General features: G+C 44.0%; 1 protein-coding gene across 2 annotated transcripts; it reads left to right on the top strand.

Moving 5' to 3' along the window:
• The first annotated feature begins 65 nt into the window (after window positions 1–65).
• On the top strand, window positions 66–14,397 carry LOC129597859 (uncharacterized). Of its 2 annotated transcripts, none has more exons than XM_055495554.1 (5): window positions 66–328; window positions 11,671–12,569; window positions 13,010–13,100; window positions 13,251–13,961; window positions 14,030–14,397. In XM_055495554.1, exons 2-5 carry the CDS (start codon window positions 11,675–11,677, stop codon window positions 14,172–14,174), a joined length of 1,842 nt encoding a protein of 613 aa, XP_055351529.1. In that variant the 5' UTR covers window positions 66–328; window positions 11,671–11,674; the 3' UTR covers window positions 14,175–14,397. The 2 variants fall into 2 exon arrangements, with proteins under 2 accessions (XP_055351529.1, XP_055351528.1); XM_055495553.1 differs by lacking the exon at window positions 66–328 and adding an exon at window positions 10,302–10,484.
• Window positions 14,398–20,397: the final 6,000 nt, after the last annotated feature.

Here is a 20,397-nt window from a genome sequence, read left to right as displayed (position 1 = left end):
TAAAAGAAATGTTATGTCCTTTTCGATTATATGCTGTTTATCGACATAAGGACGATGTTCAGTGTAAGCGTTCTTAGTATCTGAAACACTGAATAGTATTCAATGTCAGCGGAGTTATCCTTGTCACTTTTGAAACCCATGCGATTAAAATAATAATTATGACATTTTGGAATCTCCGCGTGATGTCAGGCTACTACGTAGATAACCGCCCTAAATAAATTCCCGACTTAACGGTAACCTGGATCTCCGACACCGTCCGTTCCGATTTCCTGACACTGCTAGTTAATACCTTGGTGGTGCAAAATTTCAACAGCATTTGTGCCTAACTGTAAGTTGCTGCAAGCTGATTATTGGGAAGAATGTGTTCGAAGTGTGACATAAGCAAGTACTAAACGATAGAATGATCACAGAGCTAACATTGTAAGACTAATTATTTTATCGGTAATTCTGATAAAAGCAAATAGTGGTGTGCAGAGTCTCGTGTGTACACGCTTTAATAAAGGAAAAAAATGATATGCGCCCCAAAAAGTCCTGTAAATACATTTTTATTGCAGAACTTGATTTTTTTATGAATTTCCAACGAGTAGAAAAATAATTTTACCGCCGCACTTTGTTTTAGAAATTGTTTTCGCTGTCTTTTTAGTTTTTTTTAAAAACTTTTTGCGCTTTCAGTCGTCCAGTTGCTCTGCGTTGACCTTGTCTAACCAGACTTTAATGGAAAACCCGTACATTTAGCTTCATCATCCTTCATGCTGTTAACGACATACCGCCCACCGCATTTAATCGCACTTTGACCGGTATATTTTGGCTTCGAGCAGATCCTGTCTATTTCTGTTGGGGTTATCGTTATTGTTGGCTTAGGGACCATGGTTGTTCGGGCCGCGCTTACGAGGTAACTTCCGTTTCTTCAGCGCTAATGATCTCGCTGATCCACTGCCTCAACTGATCTTCTTCAATCTTCTTTGATGCAGTTAGCGGTTTCCACATTCGGTTTCTAGGACAGGACGGGATCTATGGAAAAGGCGGCTGCATAAACTCCGCAGTTGTTGGAACTTGAAGCCTGACTCGGGACTGAGACCAGATCGATTTTGGCGTACTTTGTCGACTTAGCGGTTAATATATTTTATTAACCAACTCTCAGCTAGTACGACTAATAACTAGTAGAAATAATTGAGTAAGACAATATTATTAAAGCATATTTACACGGCTGCTAGGTATAGAGTACAGCGACATTGTACAGTCCACCGCTGTACGTACATAAACCGCAGCTGATAACTTCCGCTATTCATTAAGTACACTTTCCAGTATCTTGGCAATCACTTGCGCATTTCGCGTACAGTTCGTGGTTCCAAGCTCTTGAACTCGTAGTACACCCTTCATTTTTTATGATACTACAATACTACATAAATAATGGTTCCATGGTGCTATATGGTTATGGTACTACATGGTTCCAGGGTTATGATACTACATCGTACGCATTATTGCTCGCCTTGAACGCATAAGGTCCATACCTGCAGCTTCACCCAGTCCGTCGGCTCCCATCCCAGCATGGACAGTACGCTGACTTTTTGTTCGGGCACCCATGTTACTTGTAAATTGACGAAGTGCTTTCCCACCGGGTCGTACAGTGGCTGGATTGATGTAAGCCCCGGAACGGGTTGAACGTGTTTTGCCAGATCTTCTCGTACTTGCTGAAAAACTGCCTATGGGCGGCGACACGTCAGCACCCATCCCAGTGCCAGCATTCCTGTCAGGTTTTTATTTCTTAACAAACTGCGGCAGAGGGAGCAAACAACATCCAGTACTTAGGATGAACCCAAGCTTACTGAGATACAGAATGTCTATTTGACTTAACGACAGGGTAAACAGGGAAGATCGAAACACGGGAGGCGTAACACTGACAAGTATACTCACGGGTCTTAGGCTCTTAGCTGCCATCATAACCTGATATTTTCCCCGCTTTTCTTGTGAGACACTTTGAACGAACTTTTAGTTTCGCTTGCCACAACTTATTTCTCGTTAGTAGAGGAGAAACTGCTTCTTAGCGATTAGTGCCGCAAAGTTTGTCAACTGCGTTACCATTTTCGTTCCAGTTCTATCGTTTGGAAAGTCGTGCATTATCAGCTGCTTATCAAGCTTTGTATAGTCCGGGTCTGCGCCCAAACTTCCTACAGACACAAAACGAGGAAAAAAATCCGCTTACATGAGAATCCCTTTCATCTTCACTGGCAGCATCCATGGCTACATCTGTAAACAATGTAGTACTGATAATGCGCCTATACAAACATGAAACTCTCAATTCACCGCTCAGAAACCACGAAATGACATCCTCGTCTCTGTCGACGTCATAGGCAGCAATGATAAAACGAGAGACGCAGAAGCCGCCGTTTTGTAATCGTGAACGCGAATCTCTCAAAGCTCATTAGCGTCCACATCGAGCGCCCGCAGTTTCGTAAGACGGTTTTGGAAGACGCGTTCGGAAGATGTAAGCCAGTTCATCCCAAAACCCAAACTTAATGGACAATTTTCAAAGTAAATGGGCAAAAGGCTCAGGTCATACAGATGGTTGTCGGCCAATATCAACACGCAAAAGTTCGGAAGGCGTGGCATTCCTTCCAATTATCACAGGTTGCAGTCAATCAGGCTCTGCTTTTCCAGTCCCTGGAAATTGGCGAACTCGGGAAGGATAGATGGCGGAACCTGCTTCTCATCGAAATAGCATCCCCGGTGTTTGTGAGCTTAGCTTGCAAATTAAATTGCGGTAAACTGCCGCCTTGTGGCTCACAGAGGCTGCAGACGTTTTTCAGAATGTAAAAACATCAGTAAAATAGTCAGACAGTTCAAAAACAGACTACAAATTTTGCGATGCCAGCGCGGCCTTTTTAAACAACACAGGGTAATTCGTTATGCATCAGGCCTGCAGTGGATGATGGTTTTTGATCATGAAGACGATCTTTGGTATCCTCTGCAATCAGAATCACACGGCATAAATATTCGCAGTTGTGCGTGCCATGATCTGTGCAGACGCCATCACGAATTCCCGCTACACAGTAATTATAAAGACCTTTCATAGCGCCCAACTTTCTTGGGAAGCCAGTCAACGACATTTGTCGAACGGCCAACACGGAAATGAACCATACAGTACACTGTTTTTGTATGTGCCTTGAAGCCGGCTTGGAACGAATAACGATCGCGTTGAAATGGACGGTTAAAACTGTTCGCCAGAACAGTGCAAAATTTCCAATTTTATCATCTTGGCTGTTCTCTCGAAACCAGTTGCCTACGGTCACTTTCAGGTTTTGACACAGCGGTGAGCATTTCAGGTTTTGACATTTCAGGTTCTGACACAGGTTTTGACACAGCGGTGTATATGTAAATGAAAAAATATATTGCTAAAACTTAACACATGAAAAGGCTTCCTTACACTTAATAATCCCTAAAAAACTATTCGTGCAACACTGCATCAGTTGTTGTGTTATTTTCACTAACAAATACTATGAAAAATCTGATATTTTAAGAACTAAAATTGCCAGTTGATCGTTTAACTAAAAAAGGTCATGAAATTTACTATGCGTAATCTTACCTGTTTTGGTTTCTCGATTACTTGATTTAAAGACATGGTAACAATGTCTGTAACTGCAAAAAAGGCAGCAAAATTAGCTTCCAGGTATTTATGAAGAAATGAAAACATTATTATTATTATTATTACATCAAGAGCAGACAACCCGCTAACGGTACTTCAACGTCTGGTCGGCACAAGACTAAACACATAAGAAAACAATTTCTAAGACAGATCAACAGTTCGGAGAGCAAATTTGAAAAAACCCACGCCATCAACACTGGGTAACTGCATGTTAACATTTTGTATGCGCTCAAAGATGTTCTTTAGTCGCATGGCCAGCGTGCCTTCTCCGATCTTCTTCTTCGCATTGGCACCAATTCTCGTCGGGTTCCGCAGGTTGTACCGCATTCCCAGGTCCGTGAAGTCGATCATCCCGACCATATATCGCGGTGGTTGGTATGCTTCGTGGTTGTAGATCTTATACAACCAAACCGCTTCAGACTGCTTCCAACGGTCGTACACCGGCAGGATACGCAGTTTCTGATACAGCTCGGGTGTAACCCGCTCCTTGTAATCAGAAATCGCCCGCAGTGCTTTCCGCTGTGCCCTGTCCAACTTGCCGCGTAAAGCCGAAGATGCTGGCGACCACGTATCTGTGTAAAGTGGTTAATTTTGTCATTAATCTAGTGATGTAGTTGCAAGACAACAACAACAGATTGTTCAGTGGTAGTAAGAGCAAACGCAACAGCTGTTTTGGCGCACAGTTAGGCATTTAAATCAATGCTCGATTAAGTAAGTAAAGATAGTGCACCAAATATGAATTTTTATATAACAAAACAAACAGAAACAAATCACTTAGCAGTTATGCAGTGAGGCGGAGGCGCTTTCCGTGTAATTGGGTCTCATGGTGTGAGGCGTGCTCTAATGGCATGCAGCTCACCGATGAGTGATACGTGTACTCGGTTATGAGATCTTTGAAGAAACCTGACGGTGATCTGGACCCGTATGGTATAAAGAAACATAAGAAAACTCAAGAGAACAAAAAACATAAGGAAGCGTTGTTACTTACCAGACAGGTTTAGGATGCTAGGGAGCCTGCGGTGGGCCATTCGAAATCCGGGTGGGTAGTCGCAAAAGATTCAGCAGCCGGGTCTCCATCTGGTGATGATGGGTCCCGAACCGCTAGCGTCGAGTACTGGGGTTGTGATTATTGGAAATAGTACGTCGCTGTGTTGTTTGGCGGCGGTGACTCGAGCGAATCGAACAATGCCGGTGAAACATTTGGGGTGGAAACAGTGAAGCTGGGTGATGGCGATTCTGGTGAACTGGGTAGTACTTGGTGGGGACAGGTTCGGTGAGGACATGACGAGGCTAAGAGGCGACGGGCTGGATACCGGTGAATAGAAGTCCATCACCTCCGTCACTCGAGCCGCGGTTCGCGGGAACCGTCATACCGCCAAATCTTGTGAAGGTACAGATGGCCCAGCACGAGCCCAGTGAGGGATTGCCAGTGCGGAGCAGGGTTTAAGGGGCCGAGAAACGGGAGCGTATTGCCAACGAGTGGAATGAGCAGTACTGCGGCGCTGGCTCTGGGTGATACGGGGTCCGACGTTAATTTACCGTCTAAAGTAAGTCATTATTGTTGATTTTGGTAACTATTTTTTTGTAAGAATTTATATAAATATTTACAGTTTGAATTTATTGCGAGCACTTTTTATAATGGATAATTATATAGTTATTTAACGCGCTCTTAAAACAAGATATCAGTAAACACAATAAACATAATATTATCTAATTTATCTTGTAAACCGCGTAGTGCCACTTTAAATAAAATTTTTTAAAGGTCATCAGTTTTTTAAAAATATATTATTCTAATCCAAAATTATTATTATTGTTATTAATAATATTTATGTTAATAATTATCATTATTAACTTTTTGCTACTGTAAGGCATTTTACACGTATATCGCTCGATTTGCCATTTGGTTCTATAACATTTTAACCTTTCTCGTAGCCGGAAAGAGCGCACTATAGCTTTGTTTCGTCGACGTCCCTGGAATTCTACATGTCTTTCACGTCTTCTTGCATTTCTACACGTCTTTCATTTCCTGGTACTGTAAATTTGATGAAACCTTTCATCGCCAACGTAATGAAGACGTTAGTGTGGACTGCCTCTATGCAATAGTGGAACACTATGCGCGCCACAACGTTCGGGCAAATAATTCCGCAAGCCTCTTCATTGTTATCAACTGTACTAACCAAAGCAAAGATTTTTCTGAAACGATTTGCTTTTAACTATTGAGTACGCCGAGATGCTCGGGTGGCCGGCCGCGCTTCGGCACAACGTTCTCTCTGAGAAAGTGTTTGCAGGCAAAAAACTCTTTAAGATAGCTCAAATTGGTTCCAGACCTTCTGTTTTACTTTTATGTCCCGGAGCGTTACTTCTTGTTTCGAACTGATGACATTACGTAAACTTTGTTGATTTTTTCCTACCGGCCCATTCTCCACGACCTTTATTAGCGCGCGATCAGCTCAAAGTTTTCCCGCCTGCCAGAGAGAATTTCAGTGGACTTCCGTGGCTTTAGCCGTAGTCTAGCTCCTTAGGTTTTCGTCTTAGCTTTGCCACATCTGGCAGTGCAAGGGTTTCTAAAGGTCATAATTATAAGAACATACCCGCACAGCTGCTCGCTTTATTTTAATTCTGTGTTAGCAGGTTAATATGATCGCTTTGTCACTGGGAGGCCACTTCTGATGGTTTTCACGTTGCACAAGCACATGTTCTTAAGACTGCTTCACGGTATTGTCGATCCGTGGAAACCGTTCGGCGCTGCCCCGTACAGAACGTCGGCGGATGGACCTGCAAAGGCCGGTCTGTCCGCCAGATGCGTGTTCTTCACAGTCAGCGGCGGAAACCGAACGAAAAACAATTAACGTTTGTCTCAGCATCTCGCGCCGATTGGCAGCGGATGTATAAACGATGGTGCAGCTTCTAACGGAATCCGGTATCGTCGCCGCTTCCGATTCCGTTAGGCTTTCCGGATCCCGTGTCTTTGCGGCAACACTAGTGAATGTTTTTGGAACTAAATTTTAAACAAGGACCGATTGTTCGTTGTTCACATCACTTCTCGTTTATACATTTTTTCTAATTCTTCAGTTTCGCTCCAATTCGTCTCGTATCGGCAAAACAACGATAACTGCAAACTGTATAGAAAAAATGTGTACTAACAAAAAAAATATTTACTGCGAACCAGACAAAAAAATGCTCGTGTCCGTTGAACATCAAATAGATACAACAAAAAATATTTTGTCGGTATCCGTATCGTCTGTTTCTAGTTTTCTTTTCTTCACTAAATTTTCCTCCAGGACGCTTTCGTCGGCCATCAGGTCTAGCATCTTAATGCAGAAGAGGTTGTAAGCGCGTGGAAACAGTAGCTCCATCGCTTCCTGTAGCGACTTACAATGTGTGACCGGGTTTGCTGTGTAGTGCAGGAGCCATGGCCCGTCAAAATAGTTTTCGCGCTCCGCAGACGTGTATTCCATAGTTGAAGTCCTAGTGTCCGCTCCCTGCTGCTTGAGATCGTTCAGATTTCAAGTGGCTTAAACTCTTCAAATATCAAATTGGAACAGAACATCGTGTATCGAATAATTTCACCGTGAGCGCATAAGCCTGTTGATGTAGGCAAATGCGCATGTGATTGCTGACAATGCTAGACATCAGTTTTCATTAATTTAGCTTTGTAGTCTTATTTATTCTTTTAATGCATTTCCAGTGTTTTCTTAAGAGTAACTGGTAAGGGGTAACTGTAGCGCAACATGACCACAACTAACTCAGTAAAGCAGATTTATACTTCTATACCGTAAATAATTATAGCACATTCGTATTGTTACGCGGTAATTAGTATAGATGACTGCACAAAAACTTAAAAGTCAGTAATGCTTATGGATGCGTAAATATGAGGTACTGCGTAGGACATGGTTAATTGGTTATTGGTATGCTTAAGATTGAAACGTTGCTGAAAGCCAGTCCCGTTTTGGACTGCGCTGTAGAGGACCAGTGTGTCTCCTGAGCGACGGTCTAATACGGGAAAGGTCACACACGTTAGTTAACCAATCGACTAATTCTAATTAACGTGAGTATTGACAGCAGTCCACTACAAGTCTGTACCATTTTCTGACGACCAATCCTGAGAAATTGTGTTGAGTGCGCATACAGGGGATTCTCTACTAAATTTACTCAAAAGAAATTGCAGAATCGAACAGCCGGCGTTCAAAATAGTGTTGCCAAAAAGATAAAAAAAGTGTTGAAAATAGTGTTGCCAAAAAGATAACGGTTTTAACACACCGTGTCAAGATTAAGGGTTAGAATTTCAACATAGAATAATTCTTCAACATTGCAAGCAAGACCTGTTTCGATAATCTGTGAGTTTGGAACGGAAACATTGTCATGTATAGCAATATGGTAAGTATTAATTTTTTTTTCAAGCATTGCACTCTTATTTGGCGGTATGCAAAACTCGCACCATTTTTCTATCATAATAAAGATGTACGAGGCAAGCGGCAACTCTTTCCCATCGCTTTAGTAAATTACCTTACTTTCCCTGCTGCATCTTACCCGTGTGCAGGCGCTCACGTGATAACGTATCCATTGTGATCACTGATCAGCGCTTACTGAGCCGGCGATAAAATCTCGCCTGCCGTTGCTTTTCTCTATATTCTTTATCAGTATGCGTAATCAACTATAGCCGCAAACCGGTTTAGACGTGAAACGGCTGAAATCAAATATCACGTGAGCGCCTGCGCACGGGTAAAATACAGCAGGGAAAGTGAGGTAATTTACTGAAGCGATGGGAAAGAGTTGCCGCTTGCCTCGTACTTAATCCACAGCCTCAACCGACAACAAAAACCAGACGGTCTAATTATACAGAACATCTCATCTAAATTAGCCGATGCTGGTGCTGTTCCCATGACGGAGGCCGCATTCCCGCGTTGAATTTCAACCCTGAACCGCTGGCGCAGATACTCAATCGCCCGTATCTCGCCCGTTTCTTCGCGTATCATCTGCCCGAGCTCGGTGACCATGCGAGAGACATCTGGTCCCAAAGGTCCGAGTGTTTCGACGCCTACTGCACGAAACAGGTAATCCGGTGTGATGTCGCGATACTTCTCCACTTTATCCTGCTCTGCGCGCGCCGCGGCTGCTCCCGCTTGTTTCGATGTTGCCGCGATGTGCGACAAAGCTACTGTGCACACACATGTAGCATCCCAGGTCAACATCTTTCCTCTTTCCCACGGTACCAACGTCACTCCGTCGGGGCGCTTACCATTGGTTAGGAAAATACTGGGTGGTTCCAGGTCCGTTTCAATACCTGCTGAAGCGAAGGCGCGCTTTAAGGTGGCATTCAGGCAGCTGTGTCTGGACTTCCGGCCCTGGCTTTTTTTGCAACTGAGACCATGATATCCTCGTGGGTCTACCGATTCACCGCAGTTGCAACGGTGTGGTGTGGTGATCGGTACTCCGAGACGCAGGCCGACTGCGATTCTGAGTGTGGTATCGTTCAGGAAATTCCCCAGTGATGCTGCTGGGAGCGCTTCCACCCATGCCGCGTTTTCTTTGCTGCTCACGCCTCGGAGACGGGCTTCACTGGACATGTCTGACTGGGCGGCCGCCAGCAAGGCTTCCGCTGAACCCTGGATGACTGGTTCATCCCATGTCTTGTGGTGTTTTCGGGTTTCGAGAGTCGGGAGATCAGCCCCGCTCATTCGCTGCAGTATTAATTGCATCACACAAGATCATGTGGTACTGCTACACAAAGCGGTTAAGTTCTGCATCGATTTGTCTAAATGAAGGTAAATCGATGCGATACTCTTTCAAACAGCTAATCAGCACCTACTTGTTAGTGTAAAAAAAGTTCGAATCAGAAAAACAAATCGCATTGTCATTGTAAGATTGTAAGGGCATTGTAGGATTTACCAGCTACCACAAACCACAACTCTTGCAAGATGTCAGAGGTAAATCTTTTAAGTAAAAGAATGGGCTTCCAATGGGTTACGCAGTTGAAACAGCGTTGTGTGGCCGCATGGTATCTAATAATATGTTTTATTTTGATCTGTTTTTTTTTTCCAAAATTCCCATGCTTTCCAATTTTGATTCCATAATGCTTACCAATGCTCTCCTCCTTTAGCTTCTAAATACTAACAGCAAAATGTTATACATACAGTACTGTATACAAAATAAAGAGAACTATTTAAGCGGTAAACCCGCCGTATCTGAGTTTGGTCCCCTTTCAGAGAGTACTTATTAAAAACGTACCATGGCCTGCCCAAGGCCGATCTGACCTACTTTTCTAATAAGACACCAGCAGCGGCGTGCCAGTAGTCAGGTAGAACAGCATTTTTGCCTTCAGCGGTGGCCACTGGCTATGCTACCCTGGCTGTCTCTGCCGCCCTGTCTTCCCTATCTCTTTGCAGTTTGCACTCCACACTGCCGTTTGGTCGATATAAATAACACGAGCCTGCTCTGGGCTGAAATGCTGACTCTGCTCCTCCCTGCCGGTCTTGGTAAAATTATCAAAAGAGATTCTAGAGACACGCAGAAAAAGCTGCATGGCAGTTTGCTTTCAAAGTTGGCCACGGCTGCAAAGGAGACCAGTCGTAACAGTAATTCCAGATTGCATAAGCGTAGTTGCGGTGGCGAAGCACGCTTGCATGCATTTTTACGACAGCGCTTGTCGATAGAAATTCAACCTGGTAACGCGGCGTCAGTGCTGGGCAAACTAAATGAAATTTTCTGGTTGTAGTTTTTGTGTTTCTTTCCTTATTTTGGCACTAAGTATGATTTAACCAATAAAGATTTCACAGCGTAGTCATTTGCATTAACAGTTGTAACTACCAACCCACTCAAATTGCGCGCCGTACAGCTTACAGTAAGTGGTAATGATGTTAAAACCTTCTGTATTCTAATTAGTTAACATGTACTGCGATTCTTCCTCCCCAGGCTGCGGATAATAATGTCCGTAACTTTTTTATTCTGCAATCTGCTGTAATCAGTGCTTTGAAAATTATTTTTTTGTTACACCGATCCTATGAAGTGAAGTCAGGTACCATCGTTTTTAGTCTATAACATCTTTCCCCAAAACTGGATTTTTGCACTCGTATGCAAATAACTAGCGTGGCTGCGTGAGACCAGCAGGTATCTACGGCTCGGTATCAGGCACCTGCGTTGCTTACGACTCTACACGTTTGTGTTGCTGGGGATCACATAAAACGGCAAGATGTTTTTGATGTATATAATAGTTTTTTTACAATTTTGGCTATGTTTTTAATTTTTTCCACATAATTTTTTATGGCGTCTAGTGTATAATTATGTAGTTCAGCTATTTTCAACAATCTCCTAAACTCCTGCAAAAGTTTGTTTTGACATTTTTTTAATCGGGTTTCAAAATCCCATTCTTATCCGAACCGGAAATGGGCCGCCTTCTCCGACTCAAATAAATTTAACTAAATACAGCTACATGCATTTTGCTATGTGGACGGCCAATCTAATTATCGTATGGCAGTAAGACATAGGACGAGGAAATATAAATTTTATTTGCAATATGTGTACAGACTACAGACTGCACAACGAGTTTCGCTCAGTAAATATGAAATATCAATTTGTCCAAATAACATGGGATGAGATTGCGGGACGCACTCACATCCTTTAACAATTGTGGAAATTATGCGTCCAAGGCATTATTTCCACCATCAGATGCAAATAGCAAAAAAAGCGAAAATGAGAGGTATGAATGCGGTATGAATGAGAATGAGTATGAATGAGAGGTATGAATGCGGTATGAGGTATGAATGAGAGGTATGAAATGAGAGGTGTGCATGCGGACATCCATTCAAGAGAACGGTTACACCGTACACGCGACATAATTATAATTATATGCGGTGAATACGCGAGATACATATGCGGCGACATATATATGCGGTGTACATGTATATGCGGTGATGCTACAATATCACGGCGATGTAAAGTTGATACAATAACGATAAATAGCAAATTTTCAATAATTAACCTTGCACTGCTCGTCTAAACGGCTACACCCAACTTTCTATTTTCCGTAGGAACATGGGGAATGTGGCAAGCGCTTTTTATTCGGAAGCGGACGTGGTACAAACGCACCGGCCAGGGCCCAGTCCAACCGCCCGGCAATGGGCTTTTAACAACTACGTGGTCGTCCAGCGAGAGACTGGAGAGTGGTGGCTGGGACGCCTTACCGATATCGAAGGGGAAGAGTTCTTCATCGACTTCATGTCGACCAGCGTTCCTCCTGGTTGGATCCACTCTCGCCACGTTTGGCCCTACGAACCGCTCTCCTGCCAGCCACCGCCGGCCGACCGACTTGGTGACACTGTGCCAGCGCAAATTGCCATCCGTGTATACGACAACGGTCCGTACGTGATTCGTCCGGGTCGGTTGATTCGTCCCGGTCGTATTCAGTTCAATTGGGTTGCTCTTGACGATCTCAGCGATCAAGCCGGAATAGTGCGCTCCCAGGTTGTTCGTGGGTTCCAGCTCTTGGCACGTCTGCCGGCTCCGAACGAGGAGCCGCTTTACGGCCGGCGCAACGGCCTGGTCTGGACGAAGCATGTCGTGCCTTTTGAAAATGCTCACCGGATACAGAGGAACCTGTACAATCTGATGTTCTGCGTGCAGGCTGCTTTCCCTCGCAGGGGCGCGCCGACTGAGTTCGGCGATGGGCGAATGTATGTGCGGGCTGAGGACGACACAGTCACCTTTATCTTCGCTGAACTACATAGTGAGGTGCCAGATGAAGCGATGCTATTCAACAAGGAAACGTTAAGCCGCAGTTGTCTTGAAAAGAAATACTGGCAGTATTGTATCAGTGGTTCCGAAGAAAGTCCTACAGCGAATTCGCATGCCTGGATAGTCATTCCCAAAGAACAACGGACTGAAGATACTTGGGTAGTCGTCAGCCGAGAAAATACTCCCGCTGTCGAAGGTACTGTGGCAACAGTGGCATTGCCAATCTTGTTAACTGGACGTTATCCTGTGGATGTCGAATCTCTTCATAAACCATAAGCGATATTATAGTTTCAGAAGCCACAGATAATACATGTACATGTTTTAGAAATGTATGTTTTACAAAATTAACATGTAATCTGATATTATTGTGGTCTTAGCAAAAAGACATGAATGTAGGACTTGCTATGCTATATTCCCTTTACTGTCCTAGCTTCGCTTCGGCATAGCATAGCTGCCGTAGCATGAATGTAGCGTAGCATGTAATCTGATATTATTGTGGTCTTTAGCAAAAAGACATGAATGTAGGACTTGCTATGCTATGTTCCCTTTACTGTCCTAGCTTCGCTTCGATCTGATAGTGTTAGCCTAAAGCGGTGCGTTTTCCCACAATGTATGTACATTTTGCTATTTTTGCAGAGGAAACTGGGCGATTTGACAGCCTTCCCTATTGTGTAGTGGAGAAAATTCTTTGCTGTCTGGATCTGTTGTCGCAGAGTACTGCTAAAAGGTAATCAGTCTGTTGAATTACAAAAATATACCGAATTAAACAATTGAGAAAGAGTACTTACTGTACTGTACCTCAACGTGGAAGCGCAGCGGTGCTGTTATGATGATTCTCGTGTTAGAAACACCGTTAAACGTTTTTTTTTTATTTCAGCGTATGCACCTTATGGCGTTCAATTTTGGTTGACCCCGACGCCAGCCAGCATCTGATCATCGATACCACAATCTTCGATTCCACGGCTGAAAACTCCCAAAACCATCACTACCGGATTGCAGTCGCTTTGGAGGCGGCGATCACGCAACAAACTCGCAGCATCACGTACATCAGCAGAGCCCGCCATCACGACTACCTGGACGATGATCCGTGGGAGAACGCCCTCTTCCATCTGTTGCAGATAAAGGGAGTCATGCTAGATCACCTGGTCATTAAAGACCGCCATGCGCGGCTGCGCGTACTCCGCGCCAAACACTTGGTACCGACGCCGATATATAAATACACCTGCCACCACCTGTTGCGTTTTATTCCGGTCTGTCGCCAGCTGATCCTCCTCGACTGTACGCTGAAGAATTTCCTATACAACCTTAATTACACACGCGGCAGTATATCCGATCTCCTTCCGAAAATGGGCGCAAAGGCGTATCTTAGCGTTACTTGCCGTCCCCGGCGCGATGTTGCGGTGAGTCAGTGTAATCTGCGCTGCAGTGACCCGCCGGCGAAGTTACTACGGACGATTTTATTGGCTGTCAATAGCAGCTGTTCTCCCGATCCCAATATTTACGCGCGAGTGACGGCTATCCATCAACGAATGCTCCAGACGTTATCGTATCCCAACGAGTGGGCCCAGATTCGAGAAATCATCCAGCTGTAAGTTGCGCGCACTGTGTAATTACATAGCAAAGCGAGCGCATACATTTCAGGTGGGACTTTTGTAGGTTCAATGGATTTCGGCCCAATGGATCGCCACAAAGCTGGCAGGCGGTGGATTTGAGGGATCTGGATGTTAATAACTTGAACGCACTGACGCTCCTGGCTCTGGACCACATTTTTATGCTAGAAAACCAGACCAACACCGACTAAAGATACACTTACAATCTTGGGAATGTTGTACGAGTAATCCGAGTAATGTTGTTTTGAGATTAACGATGTGTTAACTCAGTAACGTGCATTGGCATAAGCTCTTCATGGATATGTTTTTAATTTTAAGATGAACGCAATTTTGTTTAGTCTAGCGGCAGAAATCCACCATGGGTTTTGTGACAGACTGATTAGGTTTCAACTTTCCACTGAGCTGTTGCGCCAAACAACAAACACTGCTTGCATTTAGAAACACTGACGTGCGGTCACATTGAGCCTTAAGTATATCCCCCGGGTAAAATGACTTTCAGGTCCGCACGTGACCTTTCCAAAACTGCCATCAGATTTGCGTAAAACACCCTGCCGGACAGCAGTGCTGCGCTCTCCGAAACTGCAGAATACTTTATACTAGATAATGCTTATTTAACCTACAAGCATTAATTGAGGGTTGTTAACTGTAACACAGCGGAATGACTACTATCTCCTATGGTAAGTGTAACTACGTCACTGTGGTTAATATTCCTGGAACTGAACCCGCATTTCCACGTCGTATCTCTGGCGTGGAAACTTTCCAGAACGAGGATTGCCGGCACAATTACTGATCTTTCTCGACAGCTCTTTAAAGAATCACTTATGCAAATACATATCTGCACTCTGGCCCGTCGTTAGACCCCTATCCAGTTTTCGAAACACTACTCCTCCTACAGTTTCCATCCGATATTTTTTCTGAATACACCATTGAACTCAGCGTAAAATTCTGAACAAGATGATTGCGGCAGATTTTAGAACCCCAAAAGTCGACATCATGGTCGGTCGGCCAATGCGACCCATAACGGGTTTCCCCTGGCCACCCCAAACGAACAAGAATGTCGAGTTTACTTGTTTGCGGAAGAAAAAATACAGTTTTTAACAGCAAATGGTTTTGGGGCGTTTGGCGCAGTCAGGGGGAAAGCCCTCGAAAATATGTTGTTGCATGTCTGACCGCCCCTGGTAGTCGGATTTGGGAAGAATCGAATTTTGAAATTCGGTTCCAATCATTTTGTTCAGAATTTTACGCTGAGTTCATTGGTGTATTCAGAAAAAATATTGGATGAAAACTGTGGGAGGAGTAAATTTTTGAAAATTGCGAGGGGAAATACCCCAAAAGGGGGTGTCGCAGTGGGGACCGCCCGTTGATGAGACCTTATGGGCAAACGAATTTCAAAAATCGGCATCAATCATCTTGTTCAGAATTTTACGCTGAGTTCAATGGTGTATTCAAAAAAATTATCGGATGGAAACTGTAGGAGGAGTAGTGCTTCGAAAACCGGATAGGGGTCTAACGACGGGCCTGTAGACTGCACTTGTATGATTGTGCGGAATATTATTTTGCCGGTCTCTCTAAACTAACAAATTTACTTGGACAGATGTAGATGTAGGCATGGAGTAATATGCAGGAAATCGAAACAGAGGTTATTGTGACGGACGGGAGTGCAGTGTCCAGCACTTTAGGGATTTCCATGACAACGCCATCTGCGACGACAAATTCGAATTAATTAGCATTTCCATTACCTTTTGCCTTGCTGATAAACCTGTAGAAATGTGCAGTTTCCTTGGAAATTTTTAATTTATGGTACAGTAAGGCGTACGTACAGAGCATAAGCAAACTAATTTATAGTAAGGCAGTAAGGCAGTTAATTTTGTTTTAATTTATAGTAAGGCTCTGTACCACGCATTAGCAAACATCAATTTTTAGAGTGAGTGTCTCTTGTGTATCCGTACCAGTGGGCTTAAAACGGAGTTGTTGCCAGCGTTGAGCAGGTGCAACAGTAGCAAGGCAACCTAAAAGCTTGCCTTGATATTGCCCGGACGACAACTGAATTAGCGGCCTTGCAGTTTGGCTGTAGCCTGGATTCCGAAAAGCGCATTAGCCGGATGCACAGGTACGCTTGGCAATGTCAGTTTCTCGAGCATGCAGCTGTCTGTAAAATGGCGTTCGACGGTTCCAGCGACGAAGGTTCGCGACGTATTAATTACGCACTTCAGCTGCTTTATCATTGACATTTTATTGTTTGAAGTACAAGCGGCAGCCGACCAGGCAGGGGTAAAGCAAACCAATACATCTTCCTGTTTGGCCGATGCAAGTGCACCCTTTTCAGAAATAAATGTCCGTTTACAGTATTATTAGCTGGTTAAAAAAAGCAACCCGTTTTCCTCCAGTTCTTCCTTGATGGGACACTTGTGTCCCATCAAGGTAGCTGTGATGCTGTCACTTGTCAGGGTAGCCCGCAGCTGTGTGTGGACAACACGCGCCACTTTTTGCACCTTCAGAAGGTCTATAAAAATATTTTCTTGACAAGCGCTGAAATGGCTTTTCTGGGTTTTTCAATATTTTCCTGCGCATCTTCGAATGCATGGTTACGCGCCAAATAGCCAAATGCAATGCACGCGTCAGCGTAGGATACGATTGCCTTCTATCAGTAGAAGCCTTTTGTACGAATAGTCCTCCACGTTCTCTAATTCCTCTTACAGTTCAGCCAAGGACGTCATAAGCCAATGAACTGAGTGTTATCCAACCAGATTTTGCTTGCATTCTCCATGCCCCAATAAACGTTACAGAGACTTCTGAAGCAATCTCCGTACGTGTTTGACATTTTTTCGGGGTTCTTGTTCGGCCCTGTTCTGTTTTTTTATGTCAACGACATCGGATCTCGCCTTTTCCGATGAACTTTCGCCTACAAAACGCGTGTGGAGGTCATCCCAGCTTTCGTGGACGTTGATGTTGTCCCGCTTCTGCGTCTCCATGTATTTGCGCAACAACGTGATCCGGCGTGTTGTGCATCAACTGGGCAATAATTTTTCCGCTGTCGAAATCACCACGTACCTTTTGTACCGTACTACAGATTGTATTGTGTAATCAGGCTGGCAGTGACATACACTGCAGCCATGAAGGGTGCAACAATCCAGTAAATGAAATTCCCAATAGTGGACTGGCTAGTGCGCAAACGGCGCCCACTATGACAGCAATACATAAACCAGACTTACCAGAGTGTCAACATTTGACTTAAGCAACTTTTAATTATTAAGCAATAAAAATCGTATGGCGGGCACAAAGTCAATTTCTTTGCGCCCGAAAGTTCGGGGCACAAAGCCAGATTCCACGTGCCCCGTAAGTCGAGGCGCATAGCCCTCAGGCCCGTCACCATAATTATTATCGGATTGAAACTGCAACTGACAGCAGTTACGATGTTATGCGCCTGATACATGCTCAATAATTTAACTGCAGTTATTAGGTTATTTCTACCGGAAATAACGCTGGTAAATATCTATAATATACCCGAACTCAGTATTATGACGTAAGAATGTCGCGGCCTGCCTGAATTTACTCCCTGACTACCGAAGAGCTGAATAGTGCAGTGCGGAGCTGTGATTCCATAATTTAATTAATCAATTTTCTTCACAAGGTCACTTTCCAGCTTGCCCTCTGACCCATTACGCTGCACAGACACCACTGACCTTTCGCACGCTTTTTCGCTTTCTACTCTTTCGCCGCCACCATACACCCGCGGTGACCCGCCTACAACCATCGCCCGTCATTAACTAACGCCGTCGCGACCCGCATAACAATGTGTAGTATTTTAATGAATTTTTTATTTTCCGATAAATATTATGGATTTATCAGAAAACAAAAATTTATTAAAATACTACACATTTTACCCTACTCAGTGACACAAAACTCAGTTTCTGGTTAATATGTAGTAATTGCGCCAGCTGTTTCGTTATAGATCCACTTGCATCTTGAAAAAAAACGAATAATCAGTGCTGGTGTTGACTGGCATACGAGAACGCAGCGCTTATTAACTACTAGCGAACCTCAATATTTGGATATATTTCTAGTGTCCTGGTGTCCACGTTTTCCACAGGTCTTGCAGGCGACGCCTACATACTACCACTCACGGTTCAAATGTCCGGAACCAACACTCCTTCGAAATTTCGGCTTTTTACCCATCATAATTCGCAAGCCTTTCGCGTCACTGCCTTTTCAAACCGTCTTTTCAACCTTCTCTGCCTTTTTTGCTTCGTGGCTGGTTTTGTGTTTGCGTGCGAGTTCACGTTCTACTGTATATAGTCAATGCGTGTGCCACCACGCCCATCCGCCCTTTTACCACATTGGCAAGTACGCCCGCATCTCTCCACGGTTTGTCCCCGTCTCAACAATTCCACACACTGAATGACGATGTCGGCGCCAAAAGTAACTCGCTGATATTTCAAAGCATCGCATTTTCACAGTACACAGTACATTGTACCCGTTCAAATACCGTAACGTTAGCAGCTGCGCAGTTAAGCTGTTGAACAGTTTGTACAGATACATATTCCATATGAGATATTCAAGACACTGCGGCTTTCATAATGTGACGACATCCAGTAAACCAGTGCGGGTGTGAAGCAACTTCGTCTAGTAGTTTAATGTTTTGGAGATCTTACTTACAGAACACGGCGAAAATTCTTTTTTTATATCGTTGGGCTGTCAAAATGTTTTGAAGATAATCCTCACGGTACCGGCTTCCTCCGGTGCAGCGAATCGATCGAGCCTATTTGGGTCCACTGCTGCAATTGCCAAAATCATCAACTCGCAACAAACATGAAGCACTATGGTCGACTCCATTCAGTTCTTTGATATACGAGTCCTTTGCTGCAGAAAAGCGAAACGGTATTCGATACCAGCAATTGACTCTGTCGGTCGTCTTGCTCTTGTAAACAGATTTTCATTCCGTGGTTAAAGCCAAAGTGTTCTGCCGTCGTGCTTTTCGGACCATCCATTTCTGCATGGATCAAACGCACCGAAATTTAAATGGGAACGGAAGTTGTCATCGCGAAAAAATACTATTTGAAAAAACCCCGCTAATCACAACAGTCTGCTTGCTGCCTTTCGCTTAAACTGAGATACGGACGCGCTCAATTACTGGCATCAGTTAAAATTCCGTGAAGTTCCGTTGGTCTTATTTTATGTACATAAATGCAGTTAAGGTATTTTTATTAACTTTGCAAAGTGGAGATATTGCATTTACGTGACATGTAGGACATTTGCAGTGCAACGCAGTAAATAGAATAGATGACCTACGGTAGCATAGCATAGTACAAAAAATTTAATACTGTAAGGCCAGAAATGACTCAAATAACCTGCACTCAGCTAGTTTGACTGTGGCAGTGCAGTATACAGCACAACTATTTTGCTGACAGAATTTTAATGGGTTGAGTTATTCGCATGGGTCGTATTTGTGATTCTTTGTCGAATGCGTTTGCACTTATTTCACTAACCACACATCAGCACATCAGCACGTAAGTATCACATCAGCACGTGCACATCAGCACGTAAGTATTAAGCACTATGTAATGTCCGCGAGAAAATGCCACGAGGTGTTTGCCTAGCGTATTCTTGCGTGCCCATCCAGCGCTGATTAATTCCGCACAAAACTGCGCGGGCCTTTACTTTTGCTTCGGATCGCATTTGTGCACATGTTTGATAAAGGTCTTTCGGACTTTAAATATTCTTCCACATCTCTCGCATGTGTTATCAGATGGATACTTCTTCGGCCGGCCGATTTTCGGCTTAGACGCGCCTTTGCTTTTCTTGAGTCGACGTGGAAAGTAACCTTTCTTCTGGCAAACCTGATCTCGTATGTGCCTTCTTAGATTAGCTCTAGAATCAAATCTTCTTCCACAGATCGGATTCGGACACGTGCTTCCAGGTGGATACACTGGCTTGCGTCCCCTTTTTTTCTTGTTTCTCAAATTTTTGTGCAAGTCATCGTCTTCGTGCACGTTTGCCGCATCACGATGCCCATCTTCCTCAATATCCTCATCAGGACGATTCGCCGCATCGTCATCATCGTCAGCGTCAGGGTCATCATCACCATCGCCTTCGGCCTCATTTGCTGCAGCCTGGGACTGGAAAAAATCCATTTGGGTTAGAGATGACATTCTTGGCCTTTGTTTCTGATCGTTGTGGAGAAGTTGTAAAAGAAGATATACGAGGTGCTTCTTCTCTTTGGCCGGTATTTTGGATTGCATTTCGAGAACACTCCGTAACGGCTGATAACCTTTAGCCTCCAACGCATCAGAAGGTGACAGCTCCCATTCCTTGGATAAATTTGGGATAGGTCCAACTGATTTTTCTATCATAGCAATATGCAGCTTCCAACTGAACATGGATACAGGATAAAGAATTTGTCCTGTGCACATTTCG

This window comes from Paramacrobiotus metropolitanus, unplaced genomic scaffold, assembly GCF_019649055.1.
Source record: "Paramacrobiotus metropolitanus isolate TYO unplaced genomic scaffold, Prichtersi_v1.0 Parri_scaffold0000110, whole genome shotgun sequence".
Taxonomy (NCBI): domain Eukaryota; kingdom Metazoa; phylum Tardigrada; class Eutardigrada; order Parachela; family Macrobiotidae; genus Paramacrobiotus; species Paramacrobiotus metropolitanus.
Note: the sequence above shows the minus strand (reverse complement) of the source record. Positions and strands in the feature narration are given on the sequence as shown.

Bases quoted from the DNA above. Each gene is read 5' to 3' on its own strand.
- LOC129597859 (XM_055495554.1), top strand. From the start codon at position 11,675: ATGGGGAATGTGGCAAGCGCTTTTTATTCGGAAGCGGACGTGGTACAA. The intron at 12,570-13,009 runs GTACTGTGGCAA...CTATTTTTGCAG, and splicing joins AAATACTCCCGCTGTCGAAG to AGGAAACTGGGCGATTTGAC. The intron at 13,101-13,250 runs GTAATCAGTCTG...TTTTTATTTCAG, and splicing joins TCGCAGAGTACTGCTAAAAG to CGTATGCACCTTATGGCGTT.